The sequence below is a fragment of the Psittacula echo genome (assembly GCF_963264785.1).
Source record: "Psittacula echo genome assembly, chromosome: 6".
Classification (NCBI taxonomy): Eukaryota; Metazoa; Chordata; class Aves; order Psittaciformes; family Psittacidae; genus Psittacula; species Psittacula echo.
Window position 1 is genome coordinate 69,360,364 of NC_137743.1, and position 20,567 is coordinate 69,380,930.

Genomic DNA, 20,567 nt, shown 5'->3' on the forward strand with positions numbered 1-20,567 from the left:
AATAAGGAAAAGAAATAAAATTATTTTCTAGCTGAAAAGTGCATTAAAATTTCAATGAGAAATGATGTGTAATACTTTACCGATTGGATCTCTAGCAAAAATTGGCTTTGATGGTGGACTAGGATCACCAACACCAATTTCGTTTTCTGCTGAAACACGGAATTCATATTGACAGCCTTCAAGGAGGTCAGGTACTTTGAACTGAGTACCGGGGAAAATCGAGTCTTTGGTAACTCTGACCCATCTTGGAGCCATTGTTTCCTTCTTTTCTACAATATAGTTTGTTATTGGCTTGCCTCCATCATATGGTTTATTCCAAACCACTACTGCAGAGTCTTTGGTAACATCCTTAATGATTGGCTGCTCAGGTGCATCAGGAACACCTGGAGAAAAAAAAAAGGAAAAAAAATATGTTGTGAGCTCTACAAAAAGAGTAAAGATTAAAGTATCAAAGTAAGATTGCAAATTAATAACATACGGAAACGGTCCTTGGCTTTCATCTCATCAGAGATGAGAGGATCACTTATGCCGTAAAGATTTTCAGCATAAATTCGAATTTGATATTCTCTTCCTTCAAGCAGTTTAGGAATTTTGCATGTGGTCTTTACTGTGGCTGATGTAACTGGCATCCACAAGTCTCTGTGTGTATCCTTCTTCTCAATAATGTAATTTGTAATTTCACTGCCTCCATCATCTAATGGAGGTTTCCAGGAAACTATCATATGATCTTTATGAACTTCATCGAATATAACTGGGCCTACTGGAGGTGATGGGCGATCTGTTTAAGAAAAAAAATAAAGCATACCCATGCTATTATATGAACTTCACGTAAGACATAGATTAAACAGTGTTGATACAGTAAATATATTATGAAAGTAGAAACATGGCATCACAGTTTCAATAAGGAATCAGCACAACAAAGCTATTCCTCTTTAATACGTGTTTGACTTACTGGACTTAATTCCTTAATGCTTATAAAGTATTTGGTGATTCACATTTTCTACAGTGCTGACATTCTCTAAATGCTTGTAAAGACATTAAACTGTTCATGCTGAATAACTTAATCCAGAGTTAACTATGTACTCTAAATTAATAAATAGTATTTCAGTATAAATGAGAATGTAGTAAATAATCTTATTGTAATAAAGAACACATTTTAATATTCACATTTTATATAGTTCAATGAATTCTAATCACTACTACAAATCATGGACAATACCGTTGTTCAGTAAAACCTACCAACAACATTAACTTGACAAAATCCTTTTCTTGATCCTGTGCTGTTTTCCACAGTAACACAATATTTGCCTGAGTCTTCACGGACAGATTTTACTATCCCCAGGCAAAGAGTTGTAGGAGTTGTCTTGATCTTTGTACGGTCATCCTCTTTTACAACAATATCATCCTTTAGCCAAGTAACCTTTGGTGTGGGCTTGCCTGAGTAACGTCCAGTCAGGCTGAAAGCTTCACCAACCCTAACAATAAGCTTGTCTCTGAAGTCAAGGTCAAGTGATGGAGGAGCTGAAAGATGATATTAAAAACACAATGTCCACAAATGTCAGCAATATTAGTAAGAAAAAGTAAGGAATCAGTAAATGTAACCACTGTTTTAAAAAGAAATGTGACAATGATACATACCAATTTCATCCTTGCAGGTGATTGGTTTTGTGCAAAATGATGGTTTGCCTTGACCCACAATATTGCAAGCACTCACACGATACTCATAGGTGTCACCTTCTTTCAAGCCTTCTACAGTGTATTTCCTATCAAGCATTTTCTCCTTTGTAACTTTGTGGAATTTCTCTTTTCCAATGAGACGGCTCTCTAGAACATACATGGTGATTTCTGAGCCTCCATCGTATTTTGGAGGATTCCAAGTTAATGTAACAGAGTTCTTGGTAACTGCTTTTACTTCCAGGTCTTCTGGACGGTCAGGAACAGCTGTGGACAACAGGAAAATACAGTAAATACATCTTTCTGCATATTCATTTCATATGACAGTAATCCAAATCTGAAAACATACTTACTTATAGGAGATCTAATAACAATTTCTTTGGTAGTCTCTGTGAATGGACCCATGCCAATTATATTCTCAGCTGCAATTCGGAAAAAGTAAGCTTTCCCTTCAGTGAGTCCCTGAACAGTAGCATTTTGTCTTGTAACTGTGTAGCTTACTGGAGTCCAAGCTCTATGGTCAGATTCACGTTTTTCAATTATATAGTTGGTAATAGGAGAACCACCATCATCTTCTGGAGTAAACCATGTCAATTTGCAAGAGTCATTGGTCAGGTTCTCAGTAAGGAATGGCATTCCAACTGGGCCTGGCACATCTGAAAGTAAAGAAGCATTTAAGCACAGGTGCTGAATGTTATGAATTTTTACTTGTTAACAAGGATGAAGTTGCTATTTACCTAGCACGTCAACAATAATAGTCTTCTTCCGCTCACCACCAGCATTTTTAGCAAGTAAAGTGTATAGACCCTGATGGCTCCTCTTGCAATTCTTGATAACCAAAGAAGAACTAATAGCTGTTTCTTCAATTTTGGCCTCTTCTGGTAAAGCTTGGTCATCCCTACTCCAAGTCACTGTTGGTGTTGGTTTTCCTGAGACATATGCTATGATTCGAATTACTCCCCCAGCATGAACAACAATTCTGTCCCTCACACTTGCATCCAAATTAATATCAGGAGCCACTGTGGGAGGTGAACAAAAAAAACAATGAATTTTTTTTTCCCACTTTCACTTGGAGGTACTCAAAATGTAAATGTAAATGATAAATACCAATTCTGTCCTTCATTTCGATAATGTCTGTAACTTCTCCAGGCTCTCCGATGCCAGCAGCATTCACTGCTCTAACTCTAAATTTGTAAAAACATCCTTCTTTTAATCCTGCCACAACGAACTTTGTTCCTCTAATTTCTTTATCTTTTACCTGGAAAAAAATATTATAACATCAGCTAACACCAAGGTATCATCAATTTCTTTGTGATGCGTGAAGCAAATCTTAGACCAGAAGTTGTTTCAGATTTACAAGCACAAGACAGTCTTAAGCATATGTGGATCTAGCTCACACAGAATTCTTCAGAATCTGTGTACAGAAATGCAGGACATAGGCACACAAGCTAATTTGAAGATTCACCTTCCTGATAATTCTAACAGACAAGGATGTTATAGCACTTACAATAGTCCATGGACTCAGAATAATTACATGTACTTTTGGACAAATAAAATCATGTAGATGGCAGTGGAAAAAAAAAAAAATTAATTCTTTCATCCTTTTAAACCCAATATGAAGCAAGTTTACCTGGAAATAGTGCAGCAAATTTAGGTATTACTTAAGATGCACCCAAATGTTTATGGAAATACAAAAAGTAGCCAAGGTACGAATCAGTTAAATTTTAAGTAATGCATAGGAATCAACAAGGAGGGGGGCTTTGCTGGACCTTGTCCTCACTAACAGGGAGGGGCTGGTGGGGAATGTGAAGCTGAAGGGCAGCGTTGGCTGCAGTGACCATACAGTTTGAGATTCTTAGGGTGGCAAGGAGGGTGCACAGTAAGCTGGACTTCAGGAGAGTGGACTTTGGCCTCTTTAGGGTTCTGCTTGGTGGACTTCCATGGGATAAAACCCTGGAGGGAAGAGGAACCCAGGAAAGCTGCATAATATTCAAGGATCACATCCTCCAAGCTCAGGTGGGCTTGAGAGGTGGGCCAGCACAAAACATGAAGTTCAACAAGGCCAAGTGCAAGGTCCTACACCTGGGTTGGAGCAATCCCAAGCACAACTACAGGGTGGGTGGAGGACAGACTGAGAGCAGCCCTCAGGAGGACTTGGGGCTGTTGATTGATGAGGTCATCATGAGCCAGCAGCGTGTGCTTGGCAGCCAAGAAAGCCAGCTGCAGGCTGGGCTGCATGAAAAGGAGTATGGTTAGCAGGTCAAGGGGGAGGATTCTCCCCCTTTACTCTGCTCTGGTGAGATGCCACCTGCAGTACTGTGTTCAGCTCTGAGGCCCCCAACACAAGCGGGATGTGGACCTGCTCAAACGAGTCCAGAGGAGGACCATGAAGATGATCAGAGGGCTGGAGCACCTCTCCTATGAAGGCAGGCTGAGAGTTGGGCTTGTTCAGCCTGGAGAAGAGAAGGCTCCAGGGAGACCTTATAACAGCCTTACAATACCTAAAGGAGGCCTACAAGAAATCTGAAGAGGGACATTTTACAAGGACACGTAGTGATAGGACAAGGGATAATGTCTTTAAACTGAAAGAGGGTAGATTTAGATTAGACATTAAGAAAAAATTCTTTACTATGAGGGTGGTGAGGCTCTGGAACAGGTTGCCCAGAGAAGCTGGTAAAACTGGTTGTGTTTAAGACCAAGTTGGATGGGGTTTTGAGCTCCTTGGTCTAGTGGAAGGTGTCCCTGTCTGTGGCAGAGGACTTGGAACTAGATGATCTTTAATGTCCCTTCCAACCCAAACCATTCTGTGATTCTGTGATTATTAAAAAAAAAAAAAAAAAAATCAGTAGTGCATTATTTGAAAAATATTTCAGTAACGAACTATTTAAAAAAAAAAATAAAATCAGTTCCTGACCATGGTGGGGGAGTTGTTACTAGATTTTCTTTAAGGTCCCTTCTAACCCAACCATTCTATGATTCTACATTCACTGAAAATATAGGGACATAGTAATTGCAAATGATTTGGTAGAGTCTGATACCAGTGAGACTTACTTTTGTGCCAGTTCTGACTTGGTCTTGTCTTCTGTTCTTCTACCACAACTACCTACACCACAACTACCTACATATGTTCTCACATCTTTACACAGAAATTTAAAAAAAATTTTTTTTTTTTTCAGTTTAGGAAACTGCAAAATTAACTTGATGTTGTAGAGGGGGAATTACTGACCCTGACAGTTGGTCTCATGTTTTAAACATATGAAGATAATTATGGTGCAAAAATATGAACTTTTAGAAAACAACTTGCATAGTGAAAATATGTAAAAAATATATTTTTGAGATACTTATTTTGATAGACAGGGAAAATAAATGCAGATACCGCAGTATTTTTCTACGTACCCGTTCCCATTCTTCCTTTCCTTCCTCTTTATACTCAACAATGTAGCCAGTGACCCTGGAACCACCATCCTTTAGTGGTGGAGACCATTCCAAATCCACAGAAGACTTTGTCCAATCAGTAACTTTTGGAATAGGAGGGCCAGGCGGGGCTGAAAAATATCATCATATATCATCATTACAGCACAACAATATGTTCTATGCTCTTATCTGAATATTTTCACATTCAAAAATAGGAATCTAGAATACTTACCAATAGGATCTCTAGCAACTGCTGGATCAGATGGCATGCTTGGTGGACCAACACCAGCTGCATTGATAGCCGAAACACGGAACTGATATTCCGAGCCTTCAATAAGACCTGTAACTTTGTATGAAACTCCTAGTGTCATAGGTTTGATAGGATCACGATTAACCCTGGTCCATCTCTTTCCACTAGTCTCTTTGCGCTCCAACCAGTAACCAGTAATAGGAGAGCCACCATCGTGTTCTGGCTCTTCCCAGTTTACAGTCATTGAGTCACGTGTTATACTGCTAACTGTTGGCTTGTCACAAGGTCCAGGAACAGCTGGGTGAAAAAAATGACACACAGCTTGTAAAAAAACACTAAAGAAACATAGAGATAGCTAGAGTGCAAAAAAGAGCTATGCACTCACATGGTCACAGTTGCATTAGGTAGTTACCTATCTGCATGAGACATCTGCCGTCTCACCTTCCCATCCCTGTTCAGGTACATATACTTCTGTGAAACATAAAATATCTTCCCTTCAAATTACAATTGTAAAAACCCTGTTTATTTTGCCTTACTGGATCTACTTAATTTCACTGCCCAGCCTAACCTTGGATGTTTTAAGAATGTTTTCTAGTGAAAGCCTAATATTTCTTCTACATCAAAGCTATTCTGCATAATTTATCTTTCAAAACTGAAGGCAGGAAATGGACCTTTCCTGATCTATCATGTCAAAAATGTCTCAAACAAAACAGAATGACCTGAATCTTATCAGATAAATCCTTATTCACCTTAAAAAAGCTTGAGTTTGCATTTTAATATATAACACTGAGGGAAAAAAGTTTTTTTAAGTACTATATGTGCCTTTAAGAGCTAACTACTAATGCTAAAACTCTTCAAGCTAGTCTAGAAAACCTATTTACATGAAGAAAGAAAAGTAGTAGTGGTATTTAACAGATGCTGTACACATACCAGCATACTAAAACAACTGACATAATTTGGAAGCATATTTGTACTTACTGAAAAGGTTTCGTGCTGTTTCTGGTTCACTATCCAAAGGTTCTCCAATACCATATTTGTTTTGTGCCATAATGCGGAACACATATTCATGGCCTTCCATCAACTTGGGAACAGTGAATAAGCATTCCTTAGGCTCATTAGTAACAGGTACCCATGTCTTCCTATTTGCTTCTTTTTTCTCTATAACATAGTTTGTAATCTTAGAACCACCATCATCTAATGGAGGAAGCCATGATATTGTCATTTTATCAGCCAAAATGGATTCAAATTTAATAGGTCCCACTGGAGGTCCAGGACGGCCTAAAAGCCACAATTTATAAAGAAGAATTAATTAAAATGCTATTCAAATTAAGTAACACATGAATGCTATAAATTGATGCAGTGCATAAGAGTTCTTGATACCTACCCAGAACGTTTAGTCTCATCTCCTTTGAAGCAGTTCCCAGATTATTTACAGCTGTTATAGTATATAAGCCTGTATCATTTCTGCGAGACTGTTGAATTAATAAAGTGCAGCTATCTTCACCAACAATCTTGTTGACATGTTGATCATACATCACTGGTGTTTTGTCATCTGGTTTCTTTGGAGAAGCTTTTAGCCATGTTAATGTGGGGAAGGGTACACCCTTTATCTTGGCCACAATGTTGACATCTGTTCCTTCTTCAACCTCCATGAATTCTTTGAGTTCAATAGATGGTGGGCCTACAGAAAATATTGAAAAAATTAACATACAAAAATATTTCTTAATTTTAAAATGGAATTTGTATTTGCTGGTATCAGTTAGTACTTACATGTCTGGTCTTTGACAAAAAGTGGGCCAACAGTGGCTGAAGGCCTACTAGGACCTGCTATATTTACAGCTTTGACTCTGAATTCATATTCTCCACCTTCTACAAGATCCTCAACAGTAAACTTTGTTTCTTCCACGTCACGTCTGTTGCATTGCTTCCAAGTCTCCTTCACTTCTCCCGTACGATCCCAGCGGAGACATTCAACATTATAATGTGTAACAGGAGCCCCACCATCATTCTTTGGTGGTTTCCATGTCAAACTCACTGTGTTCTTAGTTACAAGGCCAATCTTTAGTTTAATAGGTGGATCAGGAGGATCTTCAGAAACAAAACAGAAATGTGAATAAATCCACTGTACAGTGCCATCTGATTTTAAAGAATTTGTTTGACTTTGATTTTACTTACGGATTGGATCCCTGGCTGTGGTCCGTTGAATGGTTTCTGCAGGAGGGCCAACACCAAAACGGTTTTCTGCACGCACCCGGAAGAAATACTCTTGGCCAGATATGAGATCAGGTACAACAAAGGAAGTACTTCCACAGTTTGCATTGACTTTAGTCCAGGCCTTCCCATCAATAGTTCTTTTCTCTATAACATAGCCTCTGATTCTATCTCCACCATCATCATCTGGCATCTTCCATGAAAGTTTACAACTACCTCTTGTGATATCACTTACTTTTAGGTCTTTTGGTGGACCTGGGACATCTGTTAAGACAAAAGCGCAACAATTTTACGTAAGTACATAGAAAAATAAGACTAAAATCTAGTATCCAAATACTTCAATGTCTGCAAGACATACCAAGCACATTGACCCTGACATGCACGGTTTTTTGTCCTGCTTTGTTCTTTGCTGTAATACTATATCGTCCAGAATGACTTCTGTTGCACTCAGGGATGATAATCGCTGAACGTGTTTCAGTTGCTTCCACCTGTGCATTATAGAAAGAGAAGTAATAGATCCACTTTAAATACTTCTGTTCGAAAAATGCAACACTATGTTACAAAATACAACAATATTATAAAAAATATTTGCTTTACCTGAGCTTCTTCAGGTATATTATGACCACCCTCCTATAAAAAAACCAAAATAATGTAAATATGAAAGGTGATAGGTTTAAATGTCTAGAAACACATGTAGAAAGAAGCCTTTTCTTTTACTAACCTTTGCTGTTGTCTTTGCTTTTCCTTCAAACTCCCAAAATGTTTTTGGAACTGGACGACCCTTGATCACAGCTGGGATTTTAATTGTTGTGCCAGCACGACAAGAGAGAAAATCCTGTGCTCCAATATCAAGGAAGATTTCTGGTTCCTCTGTAAAAATATTTAAATATATAAATTTTAAGAGGTACTGAAAGTAAGTTTCTGTCAGCACTTATCTAAAACTCCACATAAACTTGCAGAATGCAGGACTATGAAAGAAAGGTTGGGTGTGTGAAAAGGAATCTGGGAAATGGATGAATAGAAAAATTTGTTGTAGTCATTTCTTCATAAAATACACATCATTTTCTTAGTATGACTGAGGTGCTCATCAGTTTTCTAATGGATCCTGCCCTGGTAATGGTCATCATGATACTTTCAAAAATGCTTGTCAATCTTTTGTTACATTTTTGCGTAATTGCTCTGTTTTGACTTTAGCTTGGCTGGTAACCTGCTTGGACATTCACAGCAGTAGGTGGCATTTAGGTGTAAATACCTAAATTAATTCCCAGAACACATACCTAGAATATCTTGGACAGGTATTTCTGATGTTGCAGGACTTGGTTCTGATTCTCCAGCAGCATTTACAGCTTTCACCCTAAATCGATATTTTCTGAGCTCCTTCAAGTTGGGAATAACACATTCACAAGTAGGAAAGAGTTTGTCTCCTTCGTTCACCTTCTTCCAGTCAGAACTACCTTCATCTTGCATTTCAACAATATATCCTTTTATAGGACTGCCACCATCCTTTTGTGGAGGCTTCCATGCAAGAGCTACAGATGATTTGGTTTTATCTTTGACCTCTGGGCAAGATGGTGGACCAGGAACAACTTGTAAAACAAGAGCAAGTAAATATCACCTGAGAGTTAGTGTCTGCATACATTTTTTCTGAATATTTTCTAGAAGAATGCACGTATTTTCGCTTTCTTTTGCCATGCATAGTGTATAATCATAGAACATGCACACTAATTACATATAATACATTATTAAGGGATACTTAAGGTACAAGGCATAAAAACTGAACTTTTCAAGAATAAAGAAAAACAATAATATAAAAATCTGATTCTGAACTCAGGTTCATTTGGTAGTGTTTGCCCTGGTGTTATCACAATGTAAGGTTCTTAAAAGAGGTAAAAAAAAAAAATTAAAGCTAATTATTTTCAAAATGCTGACAAACAGCAGATCAGAAAACTACTTTTTGAGTCAATATATTTTTTTTGGCTTAATGAAAACAAAGTATTGGATTAATTGCATGAAATTCAATATAAATTATAGCAGCACATTTTGGTTCTGGTGTGATACAGTCTTTTAAAACAGTCACACAAATTATATACTTACATATGGGATCTGCTGCTAAGGCAGGATCTGATGGTTCACTGGGAGGACCAATTCCAGCAAGATTTTCAGCCATAACTCTAAACTGGTATTCAACACCTTCAGCCAAACGAAGCACATTGTACTGTAGACCTTTTACTGATGGCTTTGTTACTGGAGCTCTGTTAACACGTGACCAGTAGACACCTCCCACCTCTCTTTTCTCCAACCAATAGCCAGTTATTGGGCTGCCACCATCATTCAAAGGAGGCTCCCAAGTCACCAGCATTGATGATCTGGTGCGATCTAAAATTTTTGGCTTGCCAGGGGGTCCAGGAAGGCCATAGGGATCCTTAATAACAACTTTTTCTGAGAGGCATTCATCACTTATTCCATATTTGTTTACAGCCCGGACTCTAAACTGATATTTTTCATTTGTTGCAAGATTCCATACCTGAAAATAAGATTTAAATCAATAGCTGGCTACTTTCAGAATAAACTTAAATAAATTTGACATTACGCAGCAGTTTTCACTTTAAATTATGTCTTGGAATCTTAGTGACATACCTATGTTTATGTACTACACAATTGTATATAATGCTCTAGGGATATTATTATTTCACATGCATGGGACCAAACTTTAAAAGTGTTTTGGTTTTGCAGTTGGTAAAGCTATGAATAATGCTTAAAAAATGGAGAGGAAGATGTCTTCTAAATTAATTTGAGATTAAGTAGCAAAAGAGAACTTTTTTTTTTTTTTTGGTCACATGAGGAAAACACACAGACATAGATGGGCAACATCCATCCAATGATTCTGGAGTCTAAATGGAGCATGAGCAGGTATCTGCAAATAGCAGTTTTCATGAGATGTGCATTATTGTTATTTTTTTATGCATACTAAAGTATTTAATAAAGATATTTTATAAATTACCCCAAATCTTCTGTCAACAACACTTTTGGAGACTTCTTCCCACTCAGCTTTCTTCCTACTAGCATCACGTTTCTCAATAATGTAATGGGTAATTTCACTACCACCATTATCAAGAGGCGCATCCCATGTTAAATAACATGATTCTGCTTTAATATCAGAAACAGCCAGATTTCTTGGTGGAGAAGGACGATCTGTATGAAAGCAGCAGAGCATAGAATCACATTAAGAAAAAAGCAAAAGAATTCTATTAGCTGTCATTTTATTAAAAATGTTGCATCCTTACCATACACTTCAACATGCACATTGCGAAATGCAGTGCCAAGACGATTGGAAGCTCTCACAGTGTAAGTGCCTTTATCAGCCCTCACTGCTGCTGGCAGGATAAGTTCAGTTTTTGCCTCACTTCTAGATACTTCTTCCTTGGTTATCTTAAGTGCATTGGATGTTTGGTCAATTACAACTTCATTCTTGTCCCATTCAATCTTTGGCATTGGCAGACCTGTTACATCAGCAGGAATATTAACTGGTTCTCCTGCCTTCACTTTGATAGTATCTCCTCTCACAGCCAAGCGTAATGTAACAGTTGGAGGTACTGAAAACAAGAAGAAAAATGGTAGATTAAAGACTGAGATAAAACAGAGAAATTACCTTGCAGTGTTCTGGAGATATTTGTATGGACTTCTTTAAAGCAGATATACCTTCATCATCTTGTATAACTACATTGAGAGGCAATGATGGTTCACTTTCTCCAATAGCATTGACAGCTTTGACACGGAATTCATACATATGAAGTTCGTCAAGTTTATCAACAAGAAGAGATGTTGTTGGACAGAGCCTTGCATTAACTCTTTCATAGTCTTTAGAGTCATGTCTCCTCTTCTCAACAATATATCCTAAGACTGGACTGCCACCATCACTACGTGGAGGTTTCCAATCAAGTGTAATGCTTGACTTTGTCCTCTCTGTGTACATAAACCTCTCAGGTGCTGTTGGAGGACCTATTAACATGGAAAAATCATAATAAAAAAACTTTAAAAAACAGAGAATTTTTAATCATACAAATACAGTATCTCTGGCTTTTTAAAGCCATACTTTTGTACGCAAAGTATGTGAGTATGGTTAGGGATAAAGTTTCTCATGTATGTGGATAAAAAGGTAACAAATACTGTCTCAGTAAATATCAGTATTTTGTTACATAAAGAACCATAGTAGTTTCACAGAGCTGACTCAGGGATCTGACTGAAGTCATTAATCTAAGGCAGATGCTTCAACCAGTAGAAAAGTAAATACACTTTATAGATAGAAAGAAATCCACAAAACAATACTGGTTTTTTAATCTACAATTAAAAATTGTTTAAACCCCCCATAAAATTAGTCATCTTACCTAATGGATCAACTGCGAGAATAGGTCCTATTTCAACAGGTGGACCAGTACCAAACTTATTCTTGGCACTAACACGGAATTTATATTCTTGCCCTTCAACTAGACCTGTTATATCACATTTAGATCTCTCTGTATCTACAGCTAGTCTCCATGTATGCATTTTGGCATCCTTCCGCTCAACAATAAAGCCTGTGATATCACTGCCACCATCATCTTCAGGATCAGACCAGTTCAGCAAACACATCTTTCTGTTTGTGACCACTGGCTTTAGGTCAAGGACTGGCCCAGGAACATCTGAAAACCAAAATCAAACAAGTAGGATAAAGCCCAAACGTTGTCTCACCAGAAGAAATGCTCAGCTGATCAAATTTTTTTTTTTTTTCTTACCAAATACTTCTACTCTGGTTCCTGCAGACTTGGAGCCACTGCTATTGGTAGCAGTAATTACATATCTTCCATGGTCTTTTCTTAATGCATTCTTAATGGTTAATTCAGATTTTGTGCCAACATTTTCAATAACAACTCGATCTTTGTCTAATTCACCCTCTTCCACAGCCCATACAATGGTGGGAGTAGGACGTCCTGTCACAGTAGCAGGAATTTTAATAGTTTGTCCAGCCATGACCTGAATGCCTGCTTTGACAGAAACATCCAGCTCAACTGTGGGAGGCTCTGCAGAAAAGAGAGAAGCAGTTCATTAGTTTAAATGAGAGACTCAAAAAGACTTTTTAAGCAGTTGGATATTTCTTGAAATTAATACAATTGCAATACCTTTAGGTTCTGCAACTGTTGTGGGTTCAGTTTCACCAGGTGGTCCTTCACCAGCTGCATTAAGTGCAGTAACACGGAGTTTATAGTCTGCACCTTCTCTGACTTCTTTAACAGTATACTGTTGGACCTTAATGGGTTTCTCTGTGCAACGTGACCACTCGTTTACTCCCACCAGTTGTTTATATACATGGTAACCAGTGATATCTCCACCACCATTATATGCAGGAGGCTCCCATTCTAACTCAATAGAAGTTGAGCTTGTATCAGCAACCCTTGGAATCGGTGGACCAGGTGGCACTATAAATAAATAGGTGTAAATCAAAGTTAAAGGTTTAAGGTGGATCCTGCTCTGTTTCCTGTCTGCTATTAGCTTCTGCTAAGCTACTTACTTATCGGGTCCTGTGCAGTTTTTGGATCTGATGGGGGACTAAATTTCCCAGGACCAGCTGCATTTTCAGCACATACTCTAAAGATGTAGGTTAAACCTTCCAATAGTCCATCAACTTTTATTTCCAGAGCATTCACAAGGCTCCTGTTGACCCGAGCCCAATGAGTACTATTAATTTCACGTTTTTCAATCCAATATCCTATGATTGGGCTGCCATTGTCTTTTGGTTCATTCCATTTAACCAACATACTGTTGCTGGTAACATCCTCCACATCAGGCTTATTAGGTGGATCTGGTGGAGCTGAAAAAAAAGAATTGTAATTTTGTCATCATTCCTGTCTTTCTCAGCGTTTACTCAAAGCTAAGAGAGAACTAAGATATGAGAAATTACTAATTTTAAGTAATTCATAGTTCTTCTACTCTCTTTCTTAGGAACTTTGATTTCTAACTGCAATCAGTGATCAACGGTTCTCTCTCTTTGTAAGAATATTAGTTTACTGAACATAGAGAATGTCACTATTCAAATGTCAGGGTGTTAAGTGTGAAGTTTTAAGACTGTGATTGCCATTCTTATTCCCTTGCCATTGAAATTAGATTGTTTTCAGTATTTCCCTTTATTTCAATAGTTTAAAATATGCAATAAATAATAATTATATTGCTCAAACTTCTTGTGGGAAACATTCACATAGATGAAGCTGAGTATTCTAAGAGTCTGTGTAGTTTTACACTGGTTTTCTGAAAAGGTTGTATTTTAAAATTAAAACTTACAGAAAGGATCTTTTGCTGTCATTGGTTTTGAAACACATGGTGGCCCTGATCCAACTCTATTTTCAGCAAATACACGGAAGAGATATTCTTTTCCTTCAATCAGTTTTGTTACATGGAATTTGCAATGCCTGAGTGTTGAACTGACAGTGACCCAGCCCATTTCAGCTTTGGTATTATCTTTCTTTTCCAGTACATAGTTCAGGATTTCACTTCCACCATCATCAAGGGGAGGCTCCCACTTGCAAATGACAGAATTTTTCCTGACATCTTCAAATACAAAGTTGATTGGAGGCCCAGGTGTATCTGTTGGTAAAGCAATAAAAATTATGAGTAATCATCTTGAGCAATTCTTACCCAACGCTCTGAACAACTTAGTGTTTTTAAGGACATTCATAATATACCTAAAACATTGACTTCACATGAGGCTTTTGCAACACCGTGATCATTTTCCACTTTAATTGTAAATGTGCCATGGTCAGCTCTGATGGAGTCACGAACTGATAGTATAGACTCTCCTTCTTTATGGTTGTCAATACTCATACGTTCTGGCAGTGAAAGCTGGAAAGGTTTCTCTTCTTCAGCTTCATCCTTCTTCTTCCTTGTATATGTTGGTACTCTCTTTTTGATTTCCTCTGGTGTGACAACTTCATCATTCCTCAGCCAAGTGATAGATGGATAAGGTGACCCTGAAATATGTGCCTCAAGTATGATCTCATCACCTCTTTTCACCTCAAGGCCAGACTGCAGATTTGCAGCTAGGAAGACTTTTGGAGCATCTGTAATAACACAGAATAATAAATTGAGAGTAGAATATTCCAATATATTTGAGGATGTATGGCAACTACTACAAATAATCAAATGAGCAATTCATACCAATAGGATCCACAGCTTTCACAAAAGGAGTAATCCGAGAGGGCTCACTAATGCCAGCGGCATTCTCAGCACGAACACGAAACTGATATTCCTTTCCTTCCTCAAGACCTTTCACTGGGTAAGTTAACAGAGGTACCAGATAGTCATTGCACCTCTCCCACCTCTCCTTGCCCTTAGCGAGCTTTTCTATTATGTAGCCCATAATCTTGCTTCCACCATCAAACAGGGGTGGTTTCCATGTAAGTGTTACTGATTTTGACGTTGGATTATGGACTTCAAGGTCAACAGGAGGATCTGGAGGCTCTGTGGAAGAGTAGCAAAAGAGGGATTATATAAGAAAAGAAAGTTTAAAGATTTTAGTTAAAATTCAATTTGGTGATTATTTAGTAGTAAAAAAAAATCTTACGTTTCGGGTCTTCTGCAGTGATTGGGTTTCTTAGTTCAAGATATTCACCTCCTCCAATCTTATTGACAGCTTTAACACGGAAATAATATTCACTGTTTGGGATAAGATCTTTGACTTGCCATGAAAGCTTATTTTCACCAGACATAACTGGGATATATGTTCTACGACCAGCTTCTCTGCGCTCCAGAACATAATGCAGTATAGGAGTGCCACCATCAAAGTCTGGAGGTTCCCAGGATATTTTGCAAGAATTCTTAGTTACTTCGCTTGCCTTAATGTCTTTACACTGTCCAGGTGGACCTGTTTTAAATAAGGATAATAAAACTAAATAGATGGGAAACTGTATTCCTACAAATATGAAATTGCATTGCATTTCTTTGCTTTGCAGAAAGAAGACCAAACCCACAAATGTTAGCTACACACTATATATATATATATATATATGAATTTATGCTCCTAAAGGTGAAAAATATTCAGAATTCTTACAGGTATTTTCATATGTATAAGATGACTATTCATAATAATTTGGCTTTAAGCAGCCACTGAGTAGTTAGACCAATTTGGTGTAAAGTCTTGGGGTTTCTTTGTGGGATTTTGTACATTAATGCCTTTTAATGTGTGTCTGAGTTGAAGTGACTTCTCCACATGGCAGAAAAGGGATTTTTCTAGTCCTTTTTTCTGTCACCTGCAGGGCTTAAGTGAGGATAAGCCTAGTTACCTATGACCTTGACATTGACTGAACCAGTCGTTGATGCCAGCTTGTTCTCCAATGTGATGGTATAAACACCAGCATCAGCATGAACACTGTCTATGACTTCAAGCAATGCAGAGGCGTAATCACTCTTCATTGTTGTTCTGTCACCAGCTTTCAACTCTTTGCCATCTTTGTGCCATGTGATAGTTGGCAATGGAACAGCTCTGAAGGGTACAGGAATACTTAATTTCTGTCCTTTGACAACAACAATGTCACGAGTTTGTAGATCAATGGTTGGATTACCTGTAAAAGTAAGTATAGTATTACTAGAAAGTTGCCAAACACCTTACTTTTTCAGTTATGCAGATCTGACAAAAAAAAAAATGGAATCTATTCTTACAGTCTGGGTCCTTGGCAACAACTTTTTCTGAGATGTCTGATGGCTCACTAGCTCCAACAGCATTAACTGCTCTGACTCTCAGCACATACTCTTTGTCTGGAACAACACCTTCCTCCACTTTACATTTTAGATCTTTTATTGGACGAGAATTGATCCGCATCCATTTTTCTGTTCCTGCTTCGCACATCTCAACATTATATCCAATAATAGGGCTTCCACCATTCTTCTCAGGTGGTTTCCATGCAATGCAAATATGCTTTCGACCTGCATCTGTCACATGTAAATCCTGAGGAGGTGAAGGAGGACCTGCAGATATAGAAAAGAATTGTGTAATTTTTCTTCCATAATATCTATTCTACACAGTACTTTGCTTCTATAATACACTGCATATTACACTATTACTTACTTGTTGGATCTTCAATATGAATGAGGTCAGTTGGTTCACTGGGGTGACCACAGCCAGCTTCATTTTCTGCACGAACCTGGAACTGTACATCTGTACCTTCGATGACATCAGTCACTCTGAAATTGCAGTCTGGACCAGCCGTCTTGCCAGCTTTTACCCAGCGAGTGGCCAGTTTTTCTTTCTTTTCAATAACATATCTGAATAAATTAGGGAAAATACTATGAGGCACTGCAATATGAACACTTCAGACTTCTTGCTCAATAAAAGAGATAAATAGAAATTAGAATAGTTTAGAAAATGGAAAAAAAAAGTTGAGAGGGTCACAGTGGACTTTACTTCACAATTCAGCCCCTTAAGCCCTGGTAGGTCTTGGATGTAATGGGGCTGACATTACTGACAAACACAATTGTAAAAAACAATTCTTGAACTTCTGCTGTGTTCTCAGATTTTAGAGAGCTGCAGATAGAAAAGAATCTCCAAGCTATACTTGTGTCTTTGCTAGTTTGGATCTCAGTGGTTAGTCCACTGAGAATATTTTTAGATATTATTTATCTGTAAGTTACTCAGTTGTTAACATTTTGCCTGTGATAAACTATAGGAAATGCAAATAAAGTGACTTTTAGTGTTTCAGGCAGATCTCTGTAGTTGTCTGTTTAAGACATGCTTACTGTGACTGGGAAGGAGAAGAAAAACGAAAATATAAAGAGGAAAAATCTAACTGTAATTCAAGGTGAATTTCAGAGGACGGATAGTTTAGAAACCAAAGAAAACAAAAAGTTAGAAGCAACGCAAAGGAGTAAACCAGTCTCATTTTGGACCATTTTCAACAGTCTAAACGCTTGAAAAGTGTGATAAAGAGGAGAATGAACAGAAAAGTGATGAAGCTCCATCTTAGCTCAGTGTATACAGTTTGAATGAGAAACTAAGGCAGAAGGAAAATGTAACAATATTACTTGGTAGATGGATTTAAGTGGCTACAGCTCTGGAGGAACTGAAGACTACAGTTTCATTAATTTTTTTTATATTTTATATATAGTTCAATTTAATCTGATTAGATGTTTTGAGGACATTGACAAACATTCATTGTTCATTCACATTAGGTTATTTATACTTACATAATTTCCACATTTTAAAACCAAACCCTTAACTGCTTTGACCACATGGCTTCTCTTTTACATTCATCCATCTCTTTTTCATATTAAAAATGTCCATTTAAAATTTAAACATTTTGAAAGAAACATATTGATTCATTAAAATATCCTAATCTATAGGAAACAATGCACAAACTTAAAACTTACCTTTGAATTGGTCTGCCACCATCATTCTTAGGTGGTTCCCATTTCAAATCCACATGACCTTTTGTCACTTCAACTATTGTAAGAGCATATGGAGGCCCAGGAGTTGCTAAGGAAAAAAATACACAGATTAGAAGAAGAATCCATTACACGTGAGCTGTTTCTACATATTACTCAGTAAGCAAATCTCAAACTTACTGAAAGTATCTTTAGCAAGCACTGAATCTTCTATTTCACAATAGTCACTCTGTCCAATGGCATTTTCAGCAGCCACACGGAACACATACAATGAGCCTTCAGTCAGTGGGCTCACTGTGTACTTGGTATCTTTCACTGTTGTATCAACTGTCTGCCAGCCTTTACGCCTTACATCTCTCTTTTCAACAATGTAGTTGGTAATTGGGGAACCTCCATCCTTCTCTGGTACTGTCCATTTAAGATCTGCTGTGTTTTTAGTAATATTAATAACCTCAAGCCACCGAGGTGGTGAAGGAGGATCTGTAAAATATAAAAAGAAAATAAAACAGGTTGGCGTATTTACCATCAAAGGTCTTGTAAAAGAGGGAATACACACTATTAAACCTTAGTATTTTCTTAGATGAAGCAGAACAGATTTTAATATTTCATAAGCCTTCCAGGAGTTCACTTGGTGTCTACAGAGACAAGCAGACATGGCTCTTTTATAGTGTATCTGGAGCAGCAACATGTTCTGAAACAATACTTACAGAGCCTCTCCTTGCACAGCACAGGGTCACTGGGTTCACTGGGCTCACTCTCGCCAGCCTTGTTCACAGCTCTTACACGGAATGAATATTCTTGTTTCTCCATAAGCCCTTTAAGGAAGTGTTCCGTTGTGGGAACTCCTTCAGCCACTCTCACCCACTCATCTGTTCCAGTCTTTAATAGTTCAATGACATAAGATTCGATCTTTGCCCCTCCATCATGTTCTGGTTTTGTCCAGCTAAGGGATAATGATGTCTTGCCAACATCTTTCACAGTTGGCTTTCCAGGAGGCCACGGTGGATCTAGACAGAAATCCAATATTAATTACATGATAGAAATGAAATTTTTTTTGCTTGTTTTCGTTAAACTAAACCATTAAAAATGTGTTTATTATACCAATTGGGTCTTTCACTAAGATTGGCTCTGTTTCCTTGCTTGGTTTTCCAGGTCCTGCAAGATTCTCTGCCAAGACACGGAACTTATATTTCTTCTTATTCGTAAGACCTTTAACTCTGGAAATAAAAATTAAGTTTGATTAAACCAAATCTACACATTAACTTGTGCCTAAGACATTATTCTCTCTACTCTTTGTACTACAGTTTACCTGGAAAATCTGAAAATACCCAAATCACTGCTAATGTTGTTTTATGAAATTGTGAACATTCAAAATAGGTATATTGTCAACAGTAAAATTCTGCACCATGACATAGAAACCAGTGGTTTGAGAGCCATCTTTCATTTTTGCATTTTCCATGGTTGTTAGTTAATGCAAGTATCAGGAGAAAAAAAATCCCAGGGTTTTGACAAATTGATACTTGAGACAGGTATGTTTGCTATTTTAGAATATTTTATGAATTACCATGTAGGACAGAAGTTATTAAGCGTACATTAAAAAGAAAGAGAATTTACTCTTCTGTAAAGACATTCTTCTTAAAAATTAATTATCAAAACAAGTATGTCACCAGATGCTCTTGTGAGGCCCCACTTGGAGTATTGTGTGCAGTTCTGGTGTTCTTAACAAAAGAAGGACATGGAGCTGTTGGAACAAGTCCAGAGAGGGCCACAAGGATGATCAGGGGGCTGGAGCTCCTCCTATATGAAGACAGGCTGAAAAAATTTGGGCTGTTCAGCCTGGAGAAGAGAAGGCTGTGTGGAGACCTCATAGAAGCCTTCAAATACTTGAAGGGGGCCTACAAAGGATGAGGGAGAGGGACTCTTCATCAAGGACTGTAGTGACAGGACAAGGGGTAATGCCTTTGAACTGAAACAGGTGAAGCTCAGGTTACATAGAAGGAAGAACTTCTTTACTGTGAGAGTGGTGAGGCACTGGAACAGGTTGCCCAAAGAAGTGGTAAATACTCCATTCCTGGCAGTGTCCAAGGTCAGGTTGGACAAAGCTTTGGGCAACATGGTCTAGGGTGAGGCATCCCTGCCCATGGCAGGGGATTGGAACTAGATGATCTTAAGCGCCTTTCCAACCTGAACCATTCTATGATTCTATGATTCTATGATTCTGTGTTAGTTTGTTCTGAACTCATGGAAGCAAGGAAAAAGGATCAAGGGCAACATAAAACTTGTTTAAAAGGCTTCTGTTACATTTTTATGTCTCTGTGACCTATTTCAGACTAAACTGACTATAGTCTTACTTGAATGTTGTATCTTTCACTGGCATTTTATTGCATTTTATCCATTTATCCTGCTCAGGATCATATCTTTCAACCCAGTAGCCAGTTATGGGGCTGCCACCATCTTCATCTGGTTCATTCCATGTTAAGGTGACTGAGTCTTTAGTGACCTCTGTAGGCTTGAGACCTGTTGGAGGGCCTGGTGGATCTGTATAAATTAATAAAAAACAAAACCCAAAGTTATCAATAGATGCTTTCTTCCACTCCTCCCCCTCCCCCCCCCC

General features: G+C 38.0%; 1 protein-coding gene across 1 annotated transcript in view; it reads right to left on the minus strand.

Moving 5' to 3' along the window:
• Positions 1-20,567, minus strand: part of TTN (titin) — a gene marked incomplete at its 5' end in the record, with an annotated part of 249,006 nt that overhangs the window by 63,285 nt on the left and 165,154 nt on the right. Inside the window, 37 exons of the mRNA XM_080620353.1 lie at positions 81-383; positions 479-778; positions 1,240-1,521; positions 1,639-1,941; positions 2,028-2,330; positions 2,412-2,693; positions 2,782-2,932; positions 5,071-5,219; positions 5,321-5,635; positions 6,317-6,616; positions 6,723-7,019; positions 7,109-7,426; positions 7,514-7,813; positions 7,908-8,037; positions 8,147-8,179; positions 8,271-8,419; positions 8,827-9,135; positions 9,644-10,073; positions 10,551-10,741; positions 10,834-11,142; positions 11,249-11,548; positions 11,935-12,228; positions 12,322-12,606; positions 12,706-13,002; positions 13,095-13,394; positions 13,862-14,164; positions 14,263-14,637; positions 14,735-15,037; positions 15,141-15,440; positions 15,859-16,137; positions 16,235-16,540; positions 16,641-16,837; positions 17,939-18,044; positions 18,134-18,433; positions 18,661-18,960; positions 19,055-19,170; positions 20,305-20,491. Of these exons, the coding sequence (XP_080476479.1) occupies positions 81-383; positions 479-778; positions 1,240-1,521; positions 1,639-1,941; positions 2,028-2,330; positions 2,412-2,693; positions 2,782-2,932; positions 5,071-5,219; positions 5,321-5,635; positions 6,317-6,616; positions 6,723-7,019; positions 7,109-7,426; positions 7,514-7,813; positions 7,908-8,037; positions 8,147-8,179; positions 8,271-8,419; positions 8,827-9,135; positions 9,644-10,073; positions 10,551-10,741; positions 10,834-11,142; positions 11,249-11,548; positions 11,935-12,228; positions 12,322-12,606; positions 12,706-13,002; positions 13,095-13,394; positions 13,862-14,164; positions 14,263-14,637; positions 14,735-15,037; positions 15,141-15,440; positions 15,859-16,137; positions 16,235-16,540; positions 16,641-16,837; positions 17,939-18,044; positions 18,134-18,433; positions 18,661-18,960; positions 19,055-19,170; positions 20,305-20,491 (9,702 nt within the window). The remainder of the gene's footprint in view (positions 1-80; positions 384-478; positions 779-1,239; positions 1,522-1,638; positions 1,942-2,027; positions 2,331-2,411; positions 2,694-2,781; positions 2,933-5,070; positions 5,220-5,320; positions 5,636-6,316; positions 6,617-6,722; positions 7,020-7,108; positions 7,427-7,513; positions 7,814-7,907; positions 8,038-8,146; positions 8,180-8,270; positions 8,420-8,826; positions 9,136-9,643; positions 10,074-10,550; positions 10,742-10,833; positions 11,143-11,248; positions 11,549-11,934; positions 12,229-12,321; positions 12,607-12,705; positions 13,003-13,094; positions 13,395-13,861; positions 14,165-14,262; positions 14,638-14,734; positions 15,038-15,140; positions 15,441-15,858; positions 16,138-16,234; positions 16,541-16,640; positions 16,838-17,938; positions 18,045-18,133; positions 18,434-18,660; positions 18,961-19,054; positions 19,171-20,304; positions 20,492-20,567) is intronic.